A 25,660-nucleotide genomic window follows, 5' to 3' on the forward strand; every position below is an offset into this window, starting at 1 on the left:
CTCTCTCTCTCTCTCTCTCTCTCTCTCTCTCTCTCTCTCTCTCTCTCTCTCAGGTTTCTCTGTGTGACCCTGGCTGTCATGGAACACACTTTATAGACCAGTTTGGCCTCTAACTTGGAGATCTACCTGAGTGTTGGGACTAAAGGTGTGCAGTACTATGCCTGACCAAATTTACAATGTTTTCCACAAATGATGCTGGCATTCCATTTTAAAAATATGCTTCATTATTATTTTTATGATATGGGTATGCTGTTTACATGTATGTGCATTGCTTGGTGCCCGGACCCCGTGGAGACCAGGATAGGGAATGGGATCCCCTGGAACTTTAGTTACAGTTGTGAGCTGCCATGTGGGTGTTGAGAGTTGAACCCCGATCCTCTGGAAGAGTAGCCAGAGCTCTAACCACTGAGCTTCTCTCCAGCCCTGTCATTTCCAACAGTATTACAGTTTTCCTTTTGGAGGTTACAAGATTGTACTCTGGAATTCACACCACGAGGCTCAAATTCCAGTTCTAAGAACAGAACTGTTGGCGCACATAAGAGATCTGAAATTTACTGAATAGCAAGTTTAAGGCCAGTCTGAGACACTTGAAATTTTGTCTCAAAAGAATAAAATGGGGTTGGGGGGTTCAATTCCCAGCACCAACATAGGGGCTTACAATCACTTGTAAAGGCAGTTCCCAAGGGCCTGGCTCATACTATTATTTATTTACTTGTTTGTTTGTTTGTTATTTGTAGGGGGACAGAGTCTCACTCTGTAGCCCAGATTGACCTGGATCTCACTATGTCTTAAACAGTAACCTGAAACTTATGACAATCCTCTTACCTCAACCTCCCCTGAGTTGGGACTATAAGCTGGCCAGCTTGAACTGATTCTGTCTGATTGGCTGTCAGACCATGTATGGCTCAGAACCTGAGTGTCATGGTGCTGTCCTGTGTGTTTTTAATGAACAGCACTGAGCCTGTAAAAATACATTGTTTTTTATTGGCATGTGCCCACTGTAGGCAACAGTGGATTCCATAGAGCTCTTCATATCAGCTATCCTGACCTCTGACCACATCCACCCTCCTTTACAAGTCCCCTCCTCCTCCCTCTCTGGCTACTTTTTAGAATTTATTCTTCATTATTATGGAGTGGAGTGCTCAGGCTGCAGGGGCATCAAAGACAACTTTGTGGGGTTGCTTCTTTTCTTCTATTTTACACAGGTTCTGAGGACCAAATGAGGTTCTAAGGCACTCACAGCAAGAATGTTTTACCCACTGAGCCAGCCACCTCACAGGCCTTTGTGTTTCTGAACAACTTCTGGCCATGTAGCCCAGGCTAGCTCGACCCTCTCAATCCTCCTGTCTCTGTCTTCTGACGGTTCCAGATTACAGTGGTGAACCGCTACACTCGGTGAAAAACTTGGTTCCATTTAAAGACCTATTTAAAAAATTTTTGAGGGCTGGAGAAATGACTCGGTAGTTAAGAGCACTGATTGCTCTTCCAGAGGTCCTGAGTTCAAATCCCAGCAACCACATGGTGGCTCACAACCCTCTGTGATGAGATCTGATTCCCTGGTATGTCTGAAGACAGCTACAGTGTATTTACATGTAATAAATAAGTTAATCTTTAAAAAAAATAAAAATAAGTCTGGCAGTGGTGGCACATGCCTTTAATCCCAGCACTTGGGAGGCAGAGGCAGGTGGATTTCTGAGTTCGAGGCCAGCCTGGTCTACAGAGTGATTTCCAGGACAGCTGAGGTTATATAGAGAAACCCTGTCCCCAAAAACCAAAAAATAAAATAAAATAAATAAAAATAAAATAAAATTTTTTTGAAGCATTCACACATACATACACACAAACAGAACTACAGTATTTATATGTGTTATTAAAATTTTCCTTATAGGCAGTGACTCAGGGAAAGTAATAAAAGGTTCCTTAGGGATGTAGTTATGAAAAAAGTTGACTGCAATAAGCCCAGATTTTCCTAAGTGGGTCGTTACCCACTGGTAGGTTGCAAAATCACCCAAACTACATTTGGCAGGGGATGTAGGAAAAATCCCAGGACACTGCATGGGAGGGACAGTCAGTTCTGTGAGAAAGTTAACTGGGCTGGGGGTAACTCAGTGGTGGAGCACATGGGCACTAAGTCATAAACATATTCCTGTGGCTCCCTGGAACTGTTGTGAGCTACTGTGTTCCCATCTTTTATATCTCAGACAAGCCTGTGTAGCTGTGGACCCAGCTGATGACAGGAAGAGCCCGGCAATGAAAGCATCTAGAAGGCTGCAGTGACAATCGAGTCTGACCCTTCCCAGCTCCTGGCCACACACTCCAGGGTAAGCTACATGTCCAGAAGAAAACAGCTGTCTTAGGGCCTGGAGACAGCCTGTCATGGGTTCAATCCCCAGGACTAAACAATAACAAAAACAAATAAATGATCAAAACTCTTTTCAGTTCCTTTAGGGTTTTGTCTTCTATGTCTGCATAACATTATAACAATCAACAAATGTAGCTCACCTTTAACCCCAGCACTTGGGAGGCAGAGGTGGATCTCTGTGAGCCAGCCAGAGCTACATAGTGAGAATCACAAAGAAAATGTTTAGTCATGTCTAATCCTACACATGGGTGCTCAAGTGTGTGCATCCAGAACTTCAGAAGGTTCTCTGGGATCAATTAGTCATATCTTTCCCAAAGCTACATGTTCTTGAGGGTTTTACTTCCAATTATTTGCTTTGATTTGTGGTGATAAAGCCATGTTGCAGGCTGGTCACTGCCCCATCCGCCCACCCCCATGGCCACCCCTTGTTGGTTTGGTTTGGTTTGTGGTTTTTTTTTTTCTTTTTTCCTTTTTCTTTCTTTTCTTTTCCTTTCCTTCTTCCTTCCTTTCTTTCTTTCTTTCTTTTTCTTTCTTTCTTCCTTTTGTGGAGACTGGGTTTCTCTGTGTAGCCCTGGCTGTCCTGGAACTCACTGTGTAGACCAGGCTGGCCTCGAACTCAGAAATCCACCTGCCTCTGCCTCCCAAGTGCTGGGACTAAAGGCGTACGCCACCACCACCCAGTTTGGTTTGTGGTTTTTGAAGTAGGTTTTCTGTGTAGCACAGGCTAGCCTAGAGTTTGTGATCTGCTGCTTCAACTCTCAAGCTCTGCAACTACGGGCAGGTGCTGAGGAGAGAACATGGGGCCTTACGAATGCCAGGAAGGCTCTACCACCAAGCCACAATCCCAACTCCTATTTATATTGGCTTTTAGAGACAGGAGCTTAGGTGCTGGACATACAGTTCAGTTGTAATGTCAAGGCCTGAGTTCTATCCACTGCTGTCAGATATGGTAATGTCCTTTCATCCCAGCACTTGAGAGACAGAAGCAAGAGGATCAGAAGTTCAAGGTCATTTTTAGCCAAATAATGAGCTACATAATGAGGTCAACCTAGGCTGCCTAAGGTCAAGTCTCAAAAAAGAAAAATCTCTTTTGAGCAGCTGAGACACAGGGCACAGCACTCCCTCCATGCCACATGCTTCTCTGGTCATCTGGAGAATCGGATTTTGAGATGTAGACCTTCCCAACCTTGAAACTGTCAACTTGACTCATCTCACTCTTGTTTGCCTCACCCCTGAAATGTAGCTGTCCATCAAATCAATGAATTCTAGTTGGCCAGTTCTACCTAAAAGCACTAAAATGCCTCATCACTTTCCTCAGGAATTCAAACAAATGATAGGACATGTGTCAGGAGACTGGCCAGTGGGAGGATGGTATAATCCATCAGTCCACCAATGGGAGGCTGATAGTCCCACCTGTCCAACTGCCCCTGTGGAGCAGTTTTAACACCTTCCTTCTATGGTAGAATGATCCCTTAAAAGCCACTCAAAAGATGCAGAATGGTGGGCTCCAACTCCCTCCACTGCCTCTGGAACTCTTTGACTCCCCTTCTCCTTGGAGTGAATGGAAGGAAAGGCTTTTCCAGGCAAAAAATAATATATAAAAGTATGCATTCCAGGATTTCTGCTTTCCTTTTTTTTATTTTTATGGGATAATAGTCTTTTACAATTCCTTTTAATGTTGTTGTAAAATTTCAAGTATTTTGACAATTTGAACACCCCCTCCCTCCATCTTTTGCAAGCTTGGTTGCTGAGGAGAAATGTCAGCCTCTCCCCTGCCCTCCCACCTTTGTCCCATAGAGGTGAGGCCTGTGACAAGTTATCGAAGACACAGAGCTGGGTGTGTAACAGTCAGGTGGGGCTGCAGCAGGAGTGGGACAGGAAAGGGGAATTCGATTGTGGAGCTTCTCTCTCTCTCTCTCTCTCTCTCTCTCTTTCTCTCTCTCTCTCTCTCTCTCTGTCTCCCCCACCCACCTCAGTGTCTATCTCTGTCTCTGTGTCTCTCTGTCTGTCTCTCTCTGTACCCATTCCCCTCTCCCCAACTCCCCCGTTTAAAGATTGAACCTAGGCCGGGCAGTGGTGGCACACACCTTTAATCCCAGCACTTGGAGGCAGAGGCAGGCGGATTTCTGAGTTCGAGGCCAGCCTGGTCTACAGAGTGAATTCCAGGACAGCCAGGGCTATACAGAGAAACCCTGTCTTGAAAAAAAAAACCAAAAAAACCCAAAAAAAAACCAAAAAACAACCCCCCCCCAAAAGATTGAACCCAGAGCCTCCTAACCCCTGAGCTGCAGTTCTTTTTCAAGATTTTTTTAGCCAGTCATGAGGGCATACATCTTTGATCCCAGATTTAGGAGTCAGAGGCAGGCAGATCTCTGTAATTTCAAGACCAGCCTGGCCCACAAAACAAATTCCAAATTTCAGGACAGCCAGGCTTCACAGAGAACCTGTCTCAAAAAAAAAAAAAAAAAAAAAAATTCTTTATGGGTGTTTTGCCTGCATGTACATGCAGTACCCAAGGTGGTCAGAAGAGGGCATCAGGTCCCTTGGAACTGGAGTTATAGATGGTTATAGATGAGTCCCCATATGGGTGCTGGGAATTAAACCCAGGTCCTCTGCAAGAGTCCTCAGTGCTCTTAATCACTGAGCAAACTTTCTAGCCCTTTGTTTTGTTAATTTTGAGACAGGGTCTTGCTATGTGGTTTATGATGGTCTCCAACTTGGGCTCCTTCTTCCTCTGCCTCCTGAGTTCTGGGACTGCTGTTCTGTGCTACCATTACAAGCTGAAATACGACCAGATCCACGGGTTATAGGGAAAACTGAAATAGTCTGAACTGGGTCTAAATCAAAATGATAGGCTGTGAGGCTACAACACACCTGTAATCCCAGCCTTGAGTAGGTAGATATGAAATGCAGGGAGTTCAAGACCAGCTTGGGCCATGAAGAAATTTCAGGGTTAGCCTGAGGTACACAAGACCCTAACTCAAAGGAAAAAAACACACAAACAAATGGTATGTCCACTTGCCTTGGATAAATGATGTGCAAGAAAATAAAGGCCAGGCATGGCGCCCAGGTATGCACTCTTAGACCTCAGGTAGCTGAGACAAGATGGTCAGAAGTTCAAAGACAGCCTGGCAGACATGGTAAGACCTTGTCTTAGATCAAACAAAAAGTCCACTAAGGATCCAAAATAGATTAGACTTCAGGCATGCCTGGTGACTTACAGTGACTACTGAGGAGCGGGGCCCGTGGGTCCTTGTGTCTTTGCGGTGATGGTGTCCGGGGTGTGGGTAGGGGTCTGAAGAGTATTGTTTTCATGTCCCTATTTCTCTTGTGCAGACAGGCATGGCCCTGCTCTTCCTGCTAGGGTGTGCCTTCTTCCCACTGTGCTTCGCTGTCCTCTGCTGGGGGCTGCAGAACCAAACCAGTTTGCAGATGGAGAGGCAAGAGGCTGTCTTGGTGGCATCCAAGTAAGACAAGACGGGAAGGGTGGGATACCTTACCTGGGGCTAGAGCTGGTGGAACGTCTGAAGAACAGCTGGAGTGGACTCAGTAGGATGTAGGACAGTGTGGGTGGGGCCCCGTTAGCAGGATCTTTTGCAACAGTGGAATCACTGAAGTTCAGGTCCGTCATTTGGAAATGGGTCTAACAGTAATAAAACGTTGGGGACGTGTGAAGATCATGTGTCTAACGGCTGTGGACACTGAGGTTCATGACACCCTGGGGAAGCAGAAGCGGCTTGGCTCCAGCCAGGCATCACAGAGTCAGCATGTGAACCCAAGCCAGGGCCTGTGAGCCAGGCAGGTGCTCTCCCACCCAGCTGCATCCCTGTCTCTCCCTGAGACAGGGTTTATAATCCAACCCGGCCTTGGAACAAGGATTTTCCTGTCTTGGCCTCCCAAGTGCTAACAATTGAGCATTTCAGTTTTTTGTTTAGAATTCTTTACATTTTATCAGAGGGGGGTGCACATGCTGTGGTTCACATGTGGAGGTCAGAGGACAACTTGTAGGAGTTGGTTCTCTCCTTCCTCTGCGTGTTCCAGGGATTGAACTCAGTCTTGGTAACAAGCACCTCTCACCGGCCTGAAATTGGTTGCTTTTTAACTGATAACTCAGACCAGAATTTAAGGAGATACCATCTTCTGCTGGCAACTCCATACTGGGGAAAAATGTGTCTGTGGGAGAGGTTGGGCCCTCGGGCTGTTAATATAAAGGTGAGCAACGCCGGGGCGGAGCTGGGACGGAGCTGGGGCGGAGCTGGGGCGGAGCTGGGACGGGGTGAGCAGAAAGCAACGCTTGGGGATTGTTTTTTTTCTTTTTCCTTCTTTTCAATGCTGGGTATGGAGCCCTAACCCTCTGACATGCTAGACAGCCACTGAACCCCCAAAGGCAGAATTTACCAAGGCGTCTCTGTAAATCCCCAGCAGAGAAAACGAACATCAAAAGCACAAACCCCGAAGCCCGTCTCGCTCTGCTGCAGTCTGCACTGTCCACAGTCAGCTCCCAGTCCCTTGACCAGGTCTGTGTCCACAGACAAGTTCTGATCCAACTCATTGGCCCAGCTTAGAGCCTTGGCACTTTTGTTCCTTGCTGTTTTGTTTTATGTGTGTTATTTGTTGTTTTGGTTTGTGTGTGTGTGTGGGGGGGGGGGTTGATTTGTTTTGTTCTTTAGGTAGAGCCCAGGTCACACCATTGAAAGGTTTTGGTTTTTGTTTTATCCCGTTACTCTTAGTGAACCTCCTGCCTCAGTCTTCCAAATACTGGGATTTCAGGCCTGTCCCTTCATACTAGTAGCTCAGGCTAGGCTAAGTGCTTCTTTTTCTTGACAGGATCTCCCTATGTATTCCTGACTAGCCTGGGATTTTGCTGGGAATTTGCTGTGTAGACTTGGTTGGCCTGGAACCCCCAGGGCTCTGCCTCCTCTGCCTCCTGTGCACCCCCGAGAATCTGTCTCCTTGGCCTCCTGTCACCGCTGTCTCTGGATTTTCCTGGAGTGAAGCAAACACAAGCTACAAATCCTACTTTACTAATGCACATAGCTGTGTTATCTTGACCCTTTAATAAAACCTCTAAGCCTTGGTTTCTCCTTCCCCAACCTTAGAAGATGTAAGAAGCACAGACGTAAATCTTATTCTGTGCTCAGTCTGTAGTAAGACGGGGAGAGTGGGCCTCTTTTCCTGAGGTTTCCAGGTCTACAATGGTCTCTAATACTATCCCCAACTCCTGTGGGTGTCGACTTCCCTCAGCCATTTCCACAGACTGCCACTAGAGGACAGCACAAAATAGCAAATCAGCCCCTTCCTCTAGGGCGCAGAGGGAGCAGGCTGTGGGCTGGAAAGGTCAGTTGCCAATAGATTGTGAGGCTTATCTCAGGGGCACTGAGAAACCCAAACTACAGTGAGGTGTCCGTCCCCATGATGTCCAAGTCTGAAGGACAGATGGGTTTGGGAAAGGCCTGGCTCTAGGAGGCCATGTGAGAGTGAGGAGTAGTTGTGTGCTAGGCCTAAATAAATTACCCTGACCAAAGACTAGGCTGTGCTTCCCCTTGGATTAAATGAGGAAGTTGAGTCAGCCAGCCACCAGGCTCTTCCTCATAAGCAGGACTGTTCTGAGGAGTGGCAGAGGAAAGGGAACCAAGGCAACAAGGAAAAGGGGACTTCAGGAGGCCGTGCCACCTGAGGGAGGGGTCCGGCTTCTGGCTCCACGTGGGTTTTCCAGGCAGCACTCTCTTCTCTTCAAGCCCACCTTTCCACGCTCTCTCCCAGGCTAGCTCTTCCTCTGTAGCCCAAGCTGGCGACCAGGAGTGATCCTCCTGCCTCAGCCTCTGGAGAGCCGCCAGGTCTACATGATGAACCACTATGTCTAGTTTCCTAGTACTCCTGTGCTAGCGATCAAAGCCATGCTGGAGGGTTCTGACAGCCAGCCATTTCTCCCCACTTAGCTCTGTTCCTATCACTTCTTAACTTTCTGATCCTGGGGATCTTGGCTCACACCTCAGGACCATCTCCTGACCTCTAAAGAGCAGAGGAGCCTAGATTCCCCCCACCCCGGTCTGTCACAATAGTGAGGCATATTCTTGAGGGAATGACGAGGTGGTGTGAGGCTGAGTGCAAGCGAGGTGGCTGGTGTAGTTTCCACTCCCTCTGACTGGAGGGGCAGGCGGGGGCTCTAGGTCTGAAGGACACTGTGAGATGGTTTGTTCCTATCTGTGCCTTCAATGTTCCTTTCAGGGAAAGTGAGAAACACCATCTACTCAGGCTGCTTTTTCAGGAAGTCTTCTCAGCTAGAGTGAGCACCTCTAAGCTGAGATCCCTGCAGGCCACTGAGAGGCACACATTTATGTTTATAAGCACCAGCAGAAGGAAATGCCAGACATTTTTAAAGTACTGACAGGAAAGGCAGCTTAGTACCCCCGCTAAGAGGAGGTCCCCGGGGCTAAGAGAAGAGCCGCCCCTTCCCTAAGCCCTTGTCCCCAGCAGCCCCCTGCACTGCAGCTCCTGTCTCTTTAAGGGCCTCCCCCTCCCTCTTTCCCTGTCCCCCCCCATCTCTGTCGCAGCCGCTGCTGTGGCTCAGAGCTGCATGGGAGACAACGCTGCTGCAGGTCCGGTTTCTTGGTGTCTGGTCGGTGCCATCATTTCCCTCCCCCTCTTCCGCCCTCCCCAAGCTGGTGGCTTCCCCTCCCCCTCCCCCTCCTCACAGAGGGGGCAGGGGGCTGGGCAACAACTCTATAATGCCATGTGCGGTGTCTGCACAGGGCAGCAGGGCTGTGGCGGCAGCAGCAGGAGGAGGTGGTAGCCTGTGGTGGCGGGAGAGCAGTGTTGACTGGTGACCGCTGGCCCAGCTGCTTCTCTGCTAGGCTCCGTCCTTTCCTCCCTCCCTTTTTTCAGGGCTGGCACCACCGTCCCCCACCCCGCCTCCTAGGGCCCTCCCAGCCTCTCCACGTAAGCCCCCCCCCACCTGCCGCGGTTCTCCCTCCCCTCCCCCACTGCATCTTCCTCCTCCTGTCCCCTCTCCCTCTTGGTCCTCTCATCAAGTCCTCCCTTGGTAGTCTCTCCCCATCCTCTCATCGGCACTCTCCCACAACCCCCCTACTCTGCCTAGCTAGCCCTTTCTTTCTGTGTCCCCAATCTCATTGAAGTCCCTTTCTCCCTTGCCCTGAACTGGCCCTCTTGTCCCATCCTGTCCCCGCCCTGGCCCCTTTGTGCCTCCCCCTCCCTCTTTCCCTCTCCCTCTCTGGCTTGGCAATCCCTTCTCCACCTCCAACTCCCTTCCTCAGTTTGCCTTCCTGTCCCTTCTGGACCCTCTGGTCTCCCTGCCTGGGTTCAAGTCACCATGCTTACCCCAATGGTGGCTGGGGGGGTGGTGTTCCCCGGACTCTTCCTCCTATCCAAGAACACGCTCCAGAGGCTGCCCCAGCTGCGCTGGGAGGAGGCCGACGCAGTCATTGTCTCCGCCAGGTAAATGGCATGCCTTCCCTGAGTTCAGCCCCTCTCTCTCTAACAGGCTTCATGAGGAAGGGACCCCAGCACGTCCCTGGGCTCAGTAGTGGTGGGTAGGTTTGCATCCAAGCTTTCTTCCCTCCTTGGACCTCACTGAAACCCAGCCATCTGGTCTACTATTTAGCTTGATCTTGCTTCCCTTAGTACCCTCCTGTCCTCCCTCTAAAGCAGGGCAGCATGTAACTAAACAGTCCCACAAGACACTGGGAGCAAGCCGAGGGGCAAGACTGTTTTTCAGGGCTAGTGTTTGGGGGTCGAGGCACGGAAAAGTAGACAGTGAAACTTGTACATCTCTAGAATAGGGCCATCAGGAATAGGGCCATGGTAAGATTCAGGGAAATAGTGGGAAAGTGTCTGGGGTGGGGTGGGGGTGTGGGAGAGCTTGGGGTCACGGTGGGGCCAGTGATTGTAAGCATGAGCTGCATGGTGACTGAGTGACCAAAGGGTACAGGAGCAACTGGAGATTCCCTTAGCCCTCATGAGTCCCTTCCCTCCCTCCCCAGGGAGAGATCTCACTGTTAGCCATTCCCAGCACTGGCTTACCTCAGGATGGCCTCCTTGGGGTCCTGGGAGGAAGAAGGTTCCACAAACTGGGAATGAAGAAGGCTGGGAGAGGCGGGAACTGGTGATGGAAGCTAAGCATGGCTTGGCTGGATGTGATCTTGGGAAAGCCTGGCTTAGGAGGAGGCTGATGAGGGATCCTGAGGAGTACTGTTTCCAAAACACTAGTGGCAAGAGGAGAAACGGAGGCACACATCTTATCTTCACTCCTTCCTCTGTCTTTCTAGGCTGGTATCCTCTGTCCAAGCCATTATGGCGTCCACAGCTGGCTACATAGTCTCCACATCCTGCAAGCACATCATAGATGACCAGTAAGTGCCTCACGACCATCCCTGCCCAGGTCCCTGCCCAGGTCCCAGCCGTGTGTAAGTGGGACCTTGGGATCCTCCAGATCTGTTGTGGTCCCTGAACTTGGAATCAAGAAAGTTCATGTGATTGCTGCAACTCAATACCAAGGATAAATTTATCCTGTCCTGTCTTAAAGGTCAGAAGCAGGAAAGCAGGGGTAGGGATCAAAGGAAATCCTCACAGCGGTTCCTGCTGGACTTCCTGGCCTCTTGTCATAGGTTCTGAACACCATCCATGCCTTCTCCAACTCTTGCATCTCTCCCACTCCGGTCCCTTACTGAGTGTCTCCTCACCATGCCAGGCTCACCCCTCCACTCCTTCTGGAATCCATGATGAGCCTCAGCTCTGGTCCAGGGCAGGAGAGAAAGGGATGACACAGCAAGGCCACTGAGGGTCAGGCTGTGGGGGTTGGGGGTGAAGAGGCCAAAATTTGGCACTGGCAGCTACTGCAGTATTTGGTGCTGCCAAAAAGGCCCAGGCCTGAGCCTTGGGGCGGGAGGAGGGTTGTAAGGGGATGCGGGCCCTGTCCGTGGTGCTGATCTGCCCATTTTCGCTTGCCATGGGCAAATTTGCTGTGTGCCCAGGATGCCCTTCCTTGACTCACAGCTTCTGGTTCTATTGTCCTTCTGTGGTGTCCTTTGGGCCTCGGGGGACATTATCTGGGTGATCCTGGTCTCCATCTGCCTTCTGGTGTCTGTTTGTCTCTTCTTTTCCTATGGGAGAATTTTCTCCTCCTAGGACCTAGAGTGAGGTCACATTCCTCCCCAGAACAGCTTCTGCAGGGAGGAACTGAGTGTGTTGAGTTCCTAGAACAGTTTGTGGCTCCAAAGTGCTGAGGCTCACCTCTTAGGATCCTTTCCTATGATGTGACTTCCCCTTGCTCTCTCCCAGCCCCTTCCCCCAGCTAAAGGGTCCCAGAAAAGCCTGATGCCAGGCACCTCCTGCTCACCTATTCTTAGCTAGAGGTCACCTTTTGGCTCTTGCATTCCCAACCTCAAGTCCATTCTTAGCCTTGTTCCACCTTTAATCCTTAGGTAGGTGGAAGGATCAGGGTTAATCCGGGGGCGCCAGCTGTCCTTGCTTGTGAGCACCTAACTGCTGAGAGAGCAGGCACGGAATCTAGCACCTCACTTGTCAACCCAGGGCTGAGCCCCTTCTAGTTCTTCACATCCCAGAGTCCCATGGCTTCCATTCCTCAACACATCCCTAGGCAGGCTCTGAGCCTTCTCTGAGCATAGTTGGGTCCTGTCTGTATTTCTGCTGTCTCTAGCTAGCTGCTTCTCCCCTGCCACCTGACTCTGACTCCTGGCCACATCCCCCTACAACACTGCAATATGGGTCCCTTTGAGAGAGAGCTGCTCTCCTGCTCCCAGGCCAGCCTGCCTGGCTAAGCTGCTGTTGGCTTTGTTCTCACCACACCCCCTCACCTGTGCCCCAGCTCTCCCCACTCCCTCACCAGCACTCACTTGGTGTATGGTGGCTAGCTGGATAGCTTTTTGCTCTGCTCCCTCTGGGCCTTTCTGTCTCCCACCCCCACTCCAGGGCTGACTGAGGATTCCTGGACTTGAGAAAGCTTCTGTGCTGACTCAAGAGAAAAAAAAAAAAGCGCAGAGTTGCGTATCCTTGTGCTTCCCGTATTTGTTTACTCCAAAGTCTGTACAACTTTTCTGTTCTTGGCATCTTTGCTTGGCATTTTCTCTTTACTGCTGGCCATACCTGAACTAACAATAGACTTGCCACCTTGGAGCAAAGGCAGGCTACAGTGACAGCTCCTCTGGTGCCCTGGGGACTGGCTCCAACTCTCCAACCTTTTTGAGACAGTGGGGCGGATGGCGAGGACTCCTGTGGTTATTCCTTGGCCACATTACTTAACCTTTCCATAACACGGGCTTTCATGAGAGGTGAACAAGCTGCTGCTGTGTAAATATTCAAGTGCCAGGGTAGTACCTGGCATGTGAGAGCCACCATGTCAGCTGGTGCTGGGTCACAGGATCGCTATAGTAGTTTCCTCACTGGTTCCTAACTGGGATATCTTTGTTATCTTGCCTCAGCTTGTTTCTGTCATTACCCATGATTTGCAGTGTTCTGGTCTCCTCTCCCCAAGATGCTGCAGAGGAAAGGGTGGACGGAGAAGAGACATAGAGACGCAGAGAGAAAGACAGAGGTCACCTGGGAGAATGTCTGGCTTTGGATAGTTTCTCGTATACCACCCCTCAGTTCTGGCATCTGTTACTCAAAACTCAGAGTTATTATGAGAGCCCTTATGGACCTGACTCACTCCCGTTGAGCATCCTGCCCTGGGGGTTGCTGAGACCCTGTCCACCTGCTTCTCTCTCCCCTCCCCACAGGCACTGGCTATCCTCGGCCTACACACAGTTTGCAGTTCCCTACTTCATCTATGACATCTATGCCATGTTCCTCTGCCACTGGCACAAGCACCAGGTTAAAGGGCATGGAGGGGAAGATGGGACGCCCAGAGCCCTGGGAAGCACCTGGGCCGTGGTACGTGGCTACCTGCACAAGGAGTTCCTCATGGTGCTCCACCATGCGGCCATGGTACTGGTGTGCTTCCCACTCTCAGTGGTAAGTCCTTCCTTCTGGAGTCAGGAGACTCAGGTGGTGGTGGTGGTGGGGCGGTGAAAAGCCATTCATTCCTTCCCAGCATGCCAGCACAGCAGAGTGGGGGTCCCTGGTGGCAGGACTTGGGGTGGGGCTTCTGGTGCAGCATTCCTTCCAGAGTCTTAAGAGGTACAAGTCAGTGTGGGTGCCCTAGAGCATGGGCTACCTGTACGTGAAACCCATCCTTCCTGTGTTGTGTAAGGCATGCTTTCTTAATCTGCAGGGTTGTAGGCAGGAGAAAAGAGTGTACTGAGTGTTTATAATCCAGGACTAAGTGTAGGTCTGGGCTGAGGATATATAGTTCAGCTGGTAGAGTGTTTGTGTGTAACATGGGTTTAATTCCCAGCACTTTGTAAAGCCAGTACATTTATAATCCTAGCACTTGAGAGTGCAAGCACGAAGATATGAAGTTTAAAGTCATCCTTTGCTACATAGTGGGTTTGAAGCGAGTCTGAGGGACACGAGTCTCTCATCCAAAGGAGGAAAAAAAATAAAAAATAAAAAACCCATCTTAAATCTCAGCACTCAGGAGGCAGAAGCAGGTGGATCTCTGAGTTCGAGGCTAGCTTGGTCTACAGAATAAGTTCCAAGACAGCCAGGGCAACACAGAGAAACCCTGACACGGGGGTGGGGGTGGGGGAAAGGAATATCGGAGGGCGGGGAATAGAACTGTGGAGATGGCTCAGTTAGTCAGTGATTGCTATACAAACCCAAGGACCAGAGTCCTCTTGAAAAGCTAGTGTGTGCTTAATCCCAGGTCTGGGGTAGGGAAAACAGACCCATCCCTGGGCTTGGTGGCCAGCCAGTGCGGCCAGATAACCGAGTTCCAGCTTCAGTGAAAGGTACTTCCTCAAAAAAATAAAAATAAAATCGAGAGTAATTGAGGAAATTGACTTTCAGCCCTCATATGCACACACACACACACACACACACACACACACACACACACGTGCATGAACAGAGAGATGGGAGGGGCACAAGCGAGAGAGCACAGAGTATCTCTGTGGGGAGAGATACAGGTTGGCAGCTCTCCTCAGGCTCTTGCCTCTTCTCCTAGGTGTGGCGACAAGGCAAGGGAGATTTCTTTCTAGGCTGCATGTTGATGGCCGAGGTCAGCACACCTTTTGTCTGCCTGGGCAAGATCCTCATCCAGGTAAGAGTGAATCTGAGGGGTATGTGGGGTGGACACCGTGCTGGGGACTTTGGGGATTCCTTAAAGACCATGTAGCCTTTCAGCATGGTTGTGTGTGCCCTTACCTCTAGCACCGGGGAGGCTGAGGAAGGAAGATCATGAGCTTGAGACTAGCCTGAGCTACATAGTGAAACTCTGTCTCAAAAGAGCAAGAACAAGAATAAGAGCTTTGGCTGGGTGGTGGTGGCCCACGCCTTTAATCCCAGCACTTGGGAGGCAGAGGCAGGCGGATTTCTGAGTTCGAGGCCAGCCTGGTCTAGCCTGGTCTACAGAGTGAGTTCCAGCTACACAGAGAAACCCTGTCTTGGAAAACAAAACAAAACAAAACAAAAAAATAAGAGCATTGGCCAGGGGCAGGGTCAGCTGTGGGAGGAGCCATAGGCATGGGGGAAGGGAGGCAGCTGGGGGAAGGGAACCCCACCTCTCCTGGTCTTACCACAGCTGCTCTTGTCCACAGTACAAGCAGCAGCACACGTTGCTGCACAAGGTGAATGGAGCCCTGATGCTACTCAGCTTCCTGTGCTGCCGGGTGCTGCTCTTCCCCTACCTGTACTGGGCCTACGGGCGCCACGCTGGCCTGCCCCTGCTCTCAGTGCCCATGGCCATCCCGGCCCACGTCAACCTGGGCGCAGCGCTACTCCTCGCACCCCAGCTCTACTGGTTCTTCCTCATTTGCCGCGGGGCCTGCCGCCTCTTCCGACCCCGAAGTTCCCCACCACCCTCTCCTTGTCAGACCCAGGACTGAGGCTAGGCCCTGGAACTCCACCCCCTCCCCCGCCCCCAGCCCCGGTGGAGACAGTGCTTTGGGGCTAATCGGTGTGTGTGGGGGGGGACTAGGGAGGAGTGAGAGCCTGGAGTCCCTTGCCTTGACAGCCCCAAGACTGATGGACTTAGAATAAGGAGCAGCTATATACCCTCGGGAGTTGAGGTCAGATTGGCAGGCAGGAAGAGAGGGGACCTGGATGAAGAGCCTCTTCTTGCCTCTATGCTAACAAAATGAAAGAGAGAGAGGAGATGGGGCTCACTGGGACCAAGGAGTCAAGGGACACGGGGGTGGCCCCGCTGCCAAGGACACCCTAGCCATGCTGCTGCAAATCCCTCTCTGCTCTCCATTACCGGGGAGAGAGAAGACACCCTAACTCACCCTATGTGGGCCCTGACAGGGCAGGTAAACCCCATAGCTCCTTCCTGTGGAGACCAATCTGAGGAACCGTATTTATTTATTCACTTATATCAAACTAATTTGTTGGGGTGAGGGGAGGGAGGCAGTTGCTCCCCTACAACCTTTCCAGCGCTGAGCAGCCCTGGGGACAGGCGCCAGGCCAGTCCCTTCTGTCAGGGGCACATTTAGCCCTCGGCCCCGGCTTGTCCCTGGTGCTACAGGCCAATCGCGGCTTCCTCCAGTCTGGGGGCCACAGACCCCGGGAGGTGCTTTTACAGACGCTAATAAAGACGATCTTCCTGAACGCCAGCCAGCGAGACTCTTTGGTCCAGTTTTTGGGGGCGGGGAAGGGAGGAGAAAAGGGGATGGATGACTACCACTGAGTAGTAAGGTAGGAAGGAGAAAAGTGTGTGTGTGTGTGTGTGTGTGTGTGTGTGTGTGTGTGTGTCCTACCATGAGTATCAGGGCAGCCTGGGAGGAGTGAGGTGTGTGAATAGCTACTTCCAAGTCAGGGAGGAAGGAGGAGGTGGGGGATGGGTGGCCACACAGAGGGCTACTGCAGTCAGGAGGGAGGCACCACCTTTATTTCTCATCAGAAGGCCGGGTAGATGTGTGTGGCTCACAGCTGGGTCCAGGGCTACTGTCCTTCCGCTCTGGCTCTCATTAGGCCCCTTTCTGGAAGCTCCTGAGGGGTATGGAGATCAAATGAGGAGGGGCACACAGGAGACTTGGGTCCTCTGGAAGGGGGAGGGGGAGGACATGAAGACACAACTCACACATGCACGCAGAACTGGAAAAGCAGGAAGAAGAAGGCCACCACCAATGTCGCTACCAGGATGTGATGGAAGAACCCAGGGCTGGGACCTGCCAGACAGTCAACCATAGATTCCCTCCAGCCCCTGCCAGTAGGGGGCCCCTCTATCAATCTGGCTCATACCTGTCTTAATAAATATTACAGGTTTCTCTCCAATAAACCGGGCCACAGCATGAAGGCTAGCTCGGTCTGAGTCTGGATAATCAAAGAAATCAGGCCTGTCTACGAAGAGCTTAGTACTGGCTTTTGGTACCAAGGGCCGGGTTCTGTCTCTTCTGGGTGCTAAAAACCAAAGCAGAGTCTGTGACAAGAGCCCAAGGGCCATTGTTCCCACCGTCGAGGCCAGGCAAACCCAGAGCTCTGATTGTTTTGTTCCAGGGCTGGCCAAGCTCCCCTCCGAAGCCCACCATGTCTGAGATGGGGAGGAAAGGTTTGGACTGAAGGTTTGGGCTGTAGAGCAACACTCTGTCTCAAGACAAAGTAAAACAAGATGGAAGGGAGGAAGGAGAAGGAAAAAGGAGAAAAGGAAGAAAGGAGGGGTAAGGAGAGGTGGGGAGGGGAGGAAGGCCTGAGGCTGGGTCAGCCTCCTTCTGCTCACAATGAAGCCTCCCTTATTCCTCCTATTCCTGAACCCAGCTTCCCACCTGTTTCTATGGTCCCCAACTCAGCCATCCACAACCACACCCCCATGGTCACCCACTGCCACAGCTTCATAGCCCCTCACTACTATGAATGAGTGGGGTTCTATGATGTCACAGCCCAGAGCCATTCCGCTAGCCTGGCTATGGGGTGCTTCTAGCTCCCGGTGCAGAAGAGCCCATTGAGCCTCACCCTCCAGGACGACACTGACAATAACAGCAACAGTGGTGAGAGGTCTTGGGGTGTAGCTCAGGGGTCCAGCTTCTGCTGAGTGTGTCCAAGGCCTTGGATTCTATCACAGAACCACAATCAATCAGTCATTTGGTCAGTAGTGTCCCAGGACTTAGCTAGGACTAGGAGACGATGTGTTTGGATAGCAGTTGTATTGGGGAAGTGAAGAGGGTTACACATCTCCAGTTGTCCTTTGGATCAAGCACAACTTGTTTACTGAGTACTTATTAAAATGACAAGAAAGTTACTCAGATTGGCTCATGTAATTTGCAGAAACCTTAAGAGGGAGGCCCAAAGCAATGCGCAGGGGGACGAGGAACGCTGACACTGCGTTCTCCAAGGCTGTGCATTTTTCTATGGGGGGGTCCCCTTTGCTTTCTGAACCCCAGGGTCATGGGTTTGCACCCATTCATCTCCACACTTGGTCTTAGCGCTCAGTAGAGATGGAAGCGCACGGTGAGGAACAAGAGAAATAGCCAACTTTCCCACCAGGTGGCAGCAGTGTTGGTCTGTCGGTGCCACCATCTCTTCTACAGGTTACAGGCAGGCAGGCAGGCTCCTCTCTCGGGACTGGCTGTCACGGGAAGACGGCAGGGAGCAGGTAGCGGGGGCGGTGGGGGGTGTTGTCATTAGAGGAACTCCCTCGGTTCATTCCAAGCTAGTCTCTCGGCCATTCAAAGAGCCTACTCTACTCACCTCACCGTGACTCAGTTTCTCTTTTGGTGGCATTGGTGGCATGTGAACCGCACCGTCCCCCATCCCACCCCTGATTCTTTTCTCTAGTTCCCTCAGTCCTCCCCGTGTCACTTCCTAATTGCGACCTGCACTCCAGAGGCCCCACCTCAAGTTGGAAGAGATAGCTCGCCTCTGATTGGCAGTTAGACCTGTCTATCACAAACAAATTCCAGCCCACCCGGGCCAAGGACATTTCAGGGTCTCCTTGATTCTGCTCGTGCTTGTTTTACAGTCTCCTGGCTACTCTGTTACTCTACTTGCCCCGAAGGTGGCTCCTCATTAAAGGATCCTCTCTCGGGGCACGAGATCACAGAGACCTGCCTCTGCCTCCCAAATGATGCTGGGATTAAAGGAGTGTGCTTCTACATCAGCCTTTTCCTCCTCCTCCTCCTCCTCCTCCTCCTCCTCCTCCTCAGTTAATCATAGCTATTGAGAATTCAAGAGTGCCACAGCTCTGCCCAGAAGACATTTCCACAACGTTTCTACCTTTCCCCCTGATTTTTTTTTCCTTTCTCTAACTTGTATGCTCTCACACATTACATCTTGACCGGTTCCCCCTCCCCGTCCCTGCCACTGTGTGTCATCTCCCGAAAATCAGAAAATCAACTCCAAATGGAGAGAGACAGAGAGAGAGAGAGAGAGAAAGAGAGAGAGAGAGAAAAAGAGAGAGAGAGAGAGAGAGAGAGAGAGAGAGAGAGAGAGAGAGAGAGAGGAGCAGGCCTCCCAGGGATATTTGTCAAACATGGCCTAACAAGATACAATAAGCCTCACATCAAGATTGGATGAAGCAACCCAGTAGGAGGAAAAGGGTCCCAAGTGTAGGCAAAAGAGTCAGAGACAGCTGACACAGTGTTGAGAATCCCACAAGAGCATCAAGCTGCACAACCATAACATATATGCAGAGGACCTGGCCCAAGCCTATGAAGGCTCCCTGATTGTCATCTCAGTCTCTATGAGTGCCAATGAACCCTACCTAGTTGATTCTGTGGGCTGTGTTCTTGTGGTGTCCTTGACTCCTCTGGCTCCTGCACTCCTTCCTTCTCTCTTCTGTGGGGTTCCCCTGGCTCTATCTAGTGTTTGGCTGAGGGTCTCTGCATCTGCTGCCATCAGTTGCTGGATGAAGCCTCTGAACAATTGGGCTAGGCATCAATTTATGAGTATAGCAGAATATCATTAGGAATCATTTCATTGACTTTTCTCCCCCCAGTTTTTGGTTCTATCCTGAGTCTCCGGGCTGTCTTGCCCCTGGTTCCTAGTCATCCACATAGTATTGAGCATGGGCTCCTTCTCCTAGCACGGGCCATATATTGGACCAGTCATGGGTTGGCCACTCTCACAAGTTCTGCATCACCATTACCCCAGCATGTCTTGCAGGCAGGACAGATTGTAGGTTGATGGTGACTGTGTTGGTGCCCCAGACCCACTGCTAGGAGCCTTGCCTGGTTATAGAATATGGCCAGTCTGGATTCCACATCCCCCATTCCTAGGAGACTTCACTAGGGTCACTCTTGTAGTCTCTGGAGAGTTTCCATTGCATGTCCTCCTTATTCCAGTCATCTCTCTTAGTACTCTCTCCATCTCCTCCTACCTCACGCCTGATCACTTCTGTTCCCATCCCCACCTGCCCCCACAAAAAAATCTATTTCCCCTTCCCAGTGAGGTCCTAGCATCTTCCTTAACCTCTTCTTGGTACTCAGCCTCTCTTGGGTTTATGAACTGTAGGATGCTTGTCCTTTACTTAACAGCTAATGTTCGCTTATATGTAAGTTTGTCTCTCTGGGTCTGGGATAGCTCAGCTTTTATTTTCTAAACAAAAACACCTAGAGAGATAGGAAGGGAGATACACACCTTGTAATCCCAGTGCTCTGAGACTGGAGCAGGAGAATCACAAAGCAAGAGCCCATCTGAAATAAACAAGCATGAGAGGCCCTGCTTCAACAAACCCAGGCATGAGCTACCCGCTGGGTGGACAGCACCCACACCTGGGCATCTTTTACCTTTGAGATTCTGCTTTGAGATGCTCATGTACTCAGATGTGAGCTTCTGAATTACATTAAAAGAGCTTTACCACCCCCAACTCTGCTTAAGAAGACAAAAAAGAAGCCAAAGTGGAAAGTCCTGAAGAAATACACCAGCAGCATCTACAAATTTGTCCCCACAAATAGGTACACCCGAAGTGGAAACTTACTGTTCTTTGGAAAGTTAGTTATGCCGAATGATGTTTTTTTGGGGCACACAGGTGAAAGGATGTCTTGCTAAAGCAGACACATGAGAGACTGTTTTCCTGAAGCAGACACAGGAGAAAGGATGTTTGGATATAGCAGACATGTGAAAGGACTCTTGATGAGGGAGTATAAATATGACCCCACAGACAGTGGGAGACAAACACTGAGCTTTGGTTTGGTTTGCTCCATCTTGCTATTCTTTGTTAAAGACAGGCATGTAAGCCAGGCAGTAGTGGTGCATATCTTTAATCCCAGCACTTGGGAGGCAGAGGCAGGTGGATTTCTGAGTTCGAGGCCAGCCTGGTCTACAGAGTGAGTTCCAGGACAGCCCAGCCAGGGCTATAAGAGAAACCTTGTCTCAAAAAAAAAAAAAAAAAAAAAAAAAAAAGAAAGAAAGAAAGAAAGAAAGAAAGAAAGAAAGAAAGACAAGCATGTATTGTATTGGTTTGTCTTACATAGTGTTGTTGAGCTCACCTTGTGATAACACTACCATTGAGAGAAACTTGCCCAAGAACTGCTCATGAGGTTCCTGTGGCAGCTTGCCACTTCTGCAAGCCTGGTGGTTTCTTCAGGATGGAACTCCAGCGGCCTGGTGTCTGCTTGCGGAAAGGACTGCACTGTAGCTGCTGGTTCATGCCTAGGGTCTGCCTGCCTAGGGCTGGTCTGCAGCTGCTAGTTTGTGTTTGGTGTTTGCTTTGGACTGAATTGCTGCCCAAGAAGATTGAGCTCAGCCCCAAAGAACTATTGCTGAACAGGTCTACTTCCCCCACATCCTAATAACTTTTCTCTTCCACTACCTCTGCTGGATGGTGGGCTAGAGGAGAGGTTAAACCCTTATTAAAAGTAGGCTGCAAAAAAAATTGTGCCTCTAGGTGGCGCCCAACAAGGCTTAGGCGTAATGGGTAAGATGGCTTCTTAGAAAAGATGGCAGACTTGGCTATGCATGGAGAATTTGCGACTAGAAGTCGAAGAGCTTAGAAAGCAAGAAGAGCGGAGGTGGGAGGGTGGGGTGTGTGGGAATGTGGGGACAGAGTTCAGGCTTGGCAAATGAGACCAGAAATGGACTGCAGGATGAAAAGGGGAAGGAAAATAGGCTGGAAGGTAAAGTGCTGCCCCACCCTGCTCCACACTTTCAGTACCAGGTGCCCAAAGCACCTCAGTGAGACAAGGGGCTGGGAAGAGCAGGAGGTGGCACAGGCACAAAGGGTCTTTGTGCAGCGCAGGCCTGCTAATGATGGTATTCCTCCCTGTAATGAATTGACCTTGCAACCGATAGAAATGCTAGACTTAAAGCATTTTAAAGAATCTGTTGTTTTGGTTTTTTGTTTGTTTGTTTGTTTGTTTGTTTGTTTTTTCAAGACAGGGTTTCTCTGTGTAGTCCTGGCTGTCCTGAAACTCACTCTGTAGACCAGGTTGGCCTCGAACTCAGAAATCTGCCTGCTTCTGCCTCCCAAGTGCTGGGATTAAAGGCGTGAGCCACCACTGCCCTGCGAATCTGTTGTTTTGTATGACTTATATTCTTCCTTTGTCAAAGAAATGCTAAATAACTGGGCCAGGGTAATCCCTTAAGATTGGAAGGGATTGATGTCAACTGTTGTACAAGCTGGTCCACAACTATAATGGTTGTCATGGTGGAGACACAAAGCCACAAAGCTAACACAATGTAACTTAGCAAGGGGGAAAACTGTTACTAAAGACCACTGCTTGGTGAAATGTGTTATGCGGACTTTCAAGAACAAATCAGATCTGTCGTGTTGTCACATTAAGAGCTTGGGATTTGGTTGAGGAACCTAGGAAAAAGATCCACCTCATTTACTAAATTAATACTGGAGCAGCTTTAACAGAATGCTTAGAGAGGTAGAGTTCAGCTGTGAATAGAGCTAACAGACCTGAAACCAGACAGTCATTGATAGGCCTTTGCGAATGCAAGCACCAAATGTTTGAGAGCAATCAGACTATTGAAAGCTTGTAGAGCCCCGGTAGATGAATGGAAAAGAGAAACAGCTGGCATGGGTTCTCAGGAGTATAATGCAAATATCATAGGGCAAGCTGTGGCTAGAAATATCAGAAATCAAAATGCGCAAAGTTTTAATTGTGCTCGATTTGATCATCTCCAAAGATAGTATAAGGCAGAGTTCAAAATAACAGGTACATTGATTCTAGAGAATACGGTAATCTTAGAGGAGAGCAAGCAGGTTCTGGTTACTAAGAGCTACAAAGGCTTCCAGGAAAGCACAAATACTCTTCAAAGGACTGCTAGCCTGAGAGAGATATAGGCAGTAACCTCTTGCCACCAGGGGAACCCAGGGGCCATCAGCTCCAGGCTCTGCAGCAAACAATATGAACCGTTTTCCTTTGGTCAGTCAGAAAGTACCAACTAGGCAAGAAAATTAGGTATTCCTGATCTTATATGCTACAGAAGGAAGTGCAGCTTTGGATCTGGCCACAGGTACATCTCTTACATTATCCCCAAAAGTTGAATGTTATAAGTTAACCACTGGTGTTTATATGGTCCCTTACCTTCGGGGACAGTGGGAATAATCTTGGGAAGAAGTGGATTAACTTCTCAAGGATTTATTGTGCATCCAGGTGTAGTAGATGGGGATAGCAAGGGAAGAAATAAAAATCATGGCAAATGTGAAAAGGGAGATGCAGATTGAAGCAGGGGACAGAACTGCTCAATTCTTATTTCCTTACATCAAGGGCAATGCCACTCCTGTTGAACAAACAGGAGCATTTGGGAGCACTGGGAACATGTGTTCTGAGAAACAATGGTCAATGATCAGAGACCCAAATTGTACAAACAAATGGTATGGACATAGAACTGTTGGTAGATCCAGGACCTGATGTTAGTACACTTTCCCGAAAGTCTTGGAATCCAGATTTGCTACTTCAGAAGGTTTACACACAATTTATAGGAATTGGTAATTATCATGAATAAAACAAAGTGTCCAATGGATTACCTGTGTGGGACCAGGAAGGGAAACAGGGAAGTTGAGACCTTATGTGGCTGACATGCCCATAAACTTATGAGGAAGGGATCTTTTACAACAATGGGGTAATCAATATTCCTGCAATTCCAGGGACAGCGATTGAGGAAATAAGAGGCGATATGGTAGAAGCTCCTGAAGAAGGTATTGATACAGGTGATAAAGAACAATCATAGGCTGTGCCCATAGTCAAAAAACCGGATGTCACAGGGATTGAATTTCCAAATTTATAAAAGGGGTCACTGCTGACATATATCAATAGCCTTGCCCCTAAAATGGCTATCAAACCAACCTCCTTGGCAAGAGCAGTGGCCCATAACAAAAGAAAAATTACAGATACTTGAACAACTGGTACAAGAACAGCTGGAGGCTCAGCATATAAAAGAGTCTACCAGCCCATGGAATTCCCTGTGTTTGTTGTTAAAAAAAAAAAGTCAGGTAAATGGAGGATGATGACAGAGCAGTTAACAAGGTAATTCAGCCAATGGGTCCTTTACAAGCTGGACTTCCTTTACCATCTTTGTTACCAAAATCATGACCTTTAATAACAATAATTGACTTGAAAGATTGCTTTTTCTCAATACCCTTGCATGAGAAAGAGAGGGAAAGGTTTGCTTTCTCAGTATCTACTTTGAATAATAGTCATCAACTAAAGAAATAGCCCTGGAAAGTACTCCCACAGGGAATGTTATATAGTCCAATTTTGTCATATTTTATGCAACAACCATTGGAAATTATCTGTAAGTAATTCCCTTAATATATTGTTTGTCATAATATGGATGACATTCTGTTGACTGATTCTGATAAAGATGTTTTAGAGAATATGTTTATGGAAACACAAAAAATTCTACCATGCTAGGGGTTACAGATTGCTCCAGAAAAAATACAAAGAGGAGGAGATTCACTTAGTTATCTGGGTTATAAAATCAATCAACAGATAATTCGACTCAAAGGGTAAAGATCTGTAGGGACCAATTGCATACACTTAATGATTTTCAAAAATTAATGGGAGAGATTAACTGGCTGAGGCCTACAATTGGATTAAGTACATATGAGTTAAGTAATTTGTTTCAAATATTACAAGGAGATTCCAATTAAAGCAGTCCAAGATATCTAACAGCCAAAGCAGAAAAAGAGTTAACTCTTTTTTTTTTTTTTTTAAATAATAGAGTCTTAGCTGGGTGGTGGTGGTGCTCACCTTTAATCCCAGCACTTGGGAGGCAGAGGAAGGGGATTTAAGAGTTCAAGGCCAGCCTGGTCTACAAAGTAAGTTCCAGGACAGCCAGGGCTACATAGAGAAACCCTGTCTCGAAAAAAAAAAAAACAAAAACAAATAAGTAAATAATAGAGTCTTAAGCTTTGTGGGACACCAAGCATTTTTTTAAAAAGATTTATTTATTTATTATATGTAAGTACACTGTAGCTTTCTTCAGACACACCAGAAGAGGGCGTCAGGTCTCGTAACAGATGGTTGTGAGCCACCATGTGGTTGCTGGGATTTGAACTCAGAACCTTCAGAAGAGCAGTCAGTGCTCTTATTCACTGAGCCATCTCTCCAGCCCAAGAGTTAACTTAAGAGTTAAAGACTGCAAGAGGCATATGTGGAAAGACTTGATCCTAAACTTGAGTGTTTTCTAGTCATTTTACTTTCAGCTGATTCTCCTACTGGGCTCACTATGCAAAGGGAAGATAGTTTTATGGAATGGATTTCTTAGCTCATAAACAAAGTAAAAAATTGAAGACATATATAGAAAAGATTTCTGAATTATCAAACATAGAATAAGACTACATCAATTGTCAGGAACAGATCCAGCTGAAATTGTAGAACCTCTTACAAATGCTGGAATTATTGTATTGTGGGTGATCAATGAGGATTGGCAAAAAGCTTATAGTAACTACTTGGGTGAAATTAATAAATATTCAAAAAGTAAATTATACAATTTTGTTTGTTTGTTTTTTTCAAGACGGGATGTCTCTGTGTAGCCCTAGCTGTCCTGGAATTCACTCTGTAGACCAGGCTGGACTCAAACTTAGAGATCCACCTGCCCCTGCCTCCCAAGTACTGGGATTAAAGGCATGCGCCACCACTGCCTGGCTACAATTTTTTTAAAAGAACTAATTGGATTCTTCCAGGTATAGTAAAGAAAACACCAATTCCAGAGGTAACAACTTTTTATACTGATGCAAACAAGATGGGAATGGCAGGTTATAAGTCAGATAAAATAAGCAAGGTGGTCAAAAGTCCATATACATCGGTTCAAAGTCAGAATTGTATGCTATCCTTA

At 48.8% G+C, this 25,660-nt stretch overlaps 2 protein-coding genes and 1 long non-coding RNA gene across 7 annotated transcripts in view; 1 reads left to right on the forward strand and 2 right to left on the reverse strand.

Moving 5' to 3' along the window:
* Tlcd3b (TLC domain containing 3B) overlaps positions 1-16,050 on the forward strand; it is a 22,488-nt gene extending 6,438 nt beyond the window's left edge. For 2 of the 3 annotated variants that reach the window (XM_031388302.1, XM_031388303.1), the window contains exons 2-7: positions 2,202-2,321; positions 5,699-5,829; positions 10,648-10,731; positions 13,117-13,351; positions 14,445-14,540; positions 15,037-16,050. In XM_031388302.1, the coding sequence (XP_031244162.1) occupies positions 5,705-5,829; positions 10,648-10,731; positions 13,117-13,351; positions 14,445-14,540; positions 15,037-15,324 (828 nt within the window). In that variant the 5' untranslated portion in view covers positions 2,202-2,321; positions 5,699-5,704 and the 3' untranslated portion in view covers positions 15,325-16,050. Of the gene's footprint in view, positions 1-2,201; positions 2,322-5,698; positions 5,830-8,885; positions 9,818-10,647; positions 10,732-13,116; positions 13,352-14,444; positions 14,541-15,036 lie in introns of those variants that run through there. The other variant, XM_031388301.1, reaches the window with a different exon arrangement.
* LOC116102978 lies at positions 4,959-10,809 on the reverse strand. Its single transcript, XR_004123342.1, has 3 exons — positions 10,403-10,809; positions 5,863-6,080; positions 4,959-5,770 (listed from the first exon to the last, which is right to left on the reverse strand). It is a non-coding gene; the product is annotated as an uncharacterized LOC116102978 (long non-coding RNA).
* On the reverse strand, positions 15,781-17,273 carry CUNH16orf92 (chromosome unknown C16orf92 homolog). Of its 3 annotated transcripts, none has more exons than XM_031388320.1 (4): positions 17,200-17,273; positions 16,679-16,837; positions 16,518-16,531; positions 15,781-16,426 (listed from the first exon to the last, which is right to left on the reverse strand). In XM_031388320.1, the coding sequence occupies exons 1-4, from the start codon at positions 17,267-17,269 to the stop codon at positions 16,379-16,381; spliced, it is 291 nt and encodes a 96-aa protein (XP_031244180.1). In that variant the 5' UTR covers positions 17,270-17,273; the 3' UTR covers positions 15,781-16,378. The 3 variants fall into 3 exon arrangements, with proteins under 3 accessions (XP_031244180.1, XP_031244178.1, XP_031244179.1); XM_031388318.1 differs by having other exon boundaries at positions 16,304-16,426; positions 16,518-16,605; XM_031388319.1 differs by lacking the exon at positions 16,518-16,531 and having other exon boundaries at positions 16,304-16,478.
* Between the last annotated feature and the right edge of the window lie 8,387 nt (positions 17,274-25,660).

This window comes from Mastomys coucha, unplaced genomic scaffold (assembly GCF_008632895.1).
Source record: "Mastomys coucha isolate ucsf_1 unplaced genomic scaffold, UCSF_Mcou_1 pScaffold21, whole genome shotgun sequence".
NCBI lineage: Eukaryota > Metazoa > Chordata > Mammalia > Rodentia > Muridae > Mastomys > Mastomys coucha.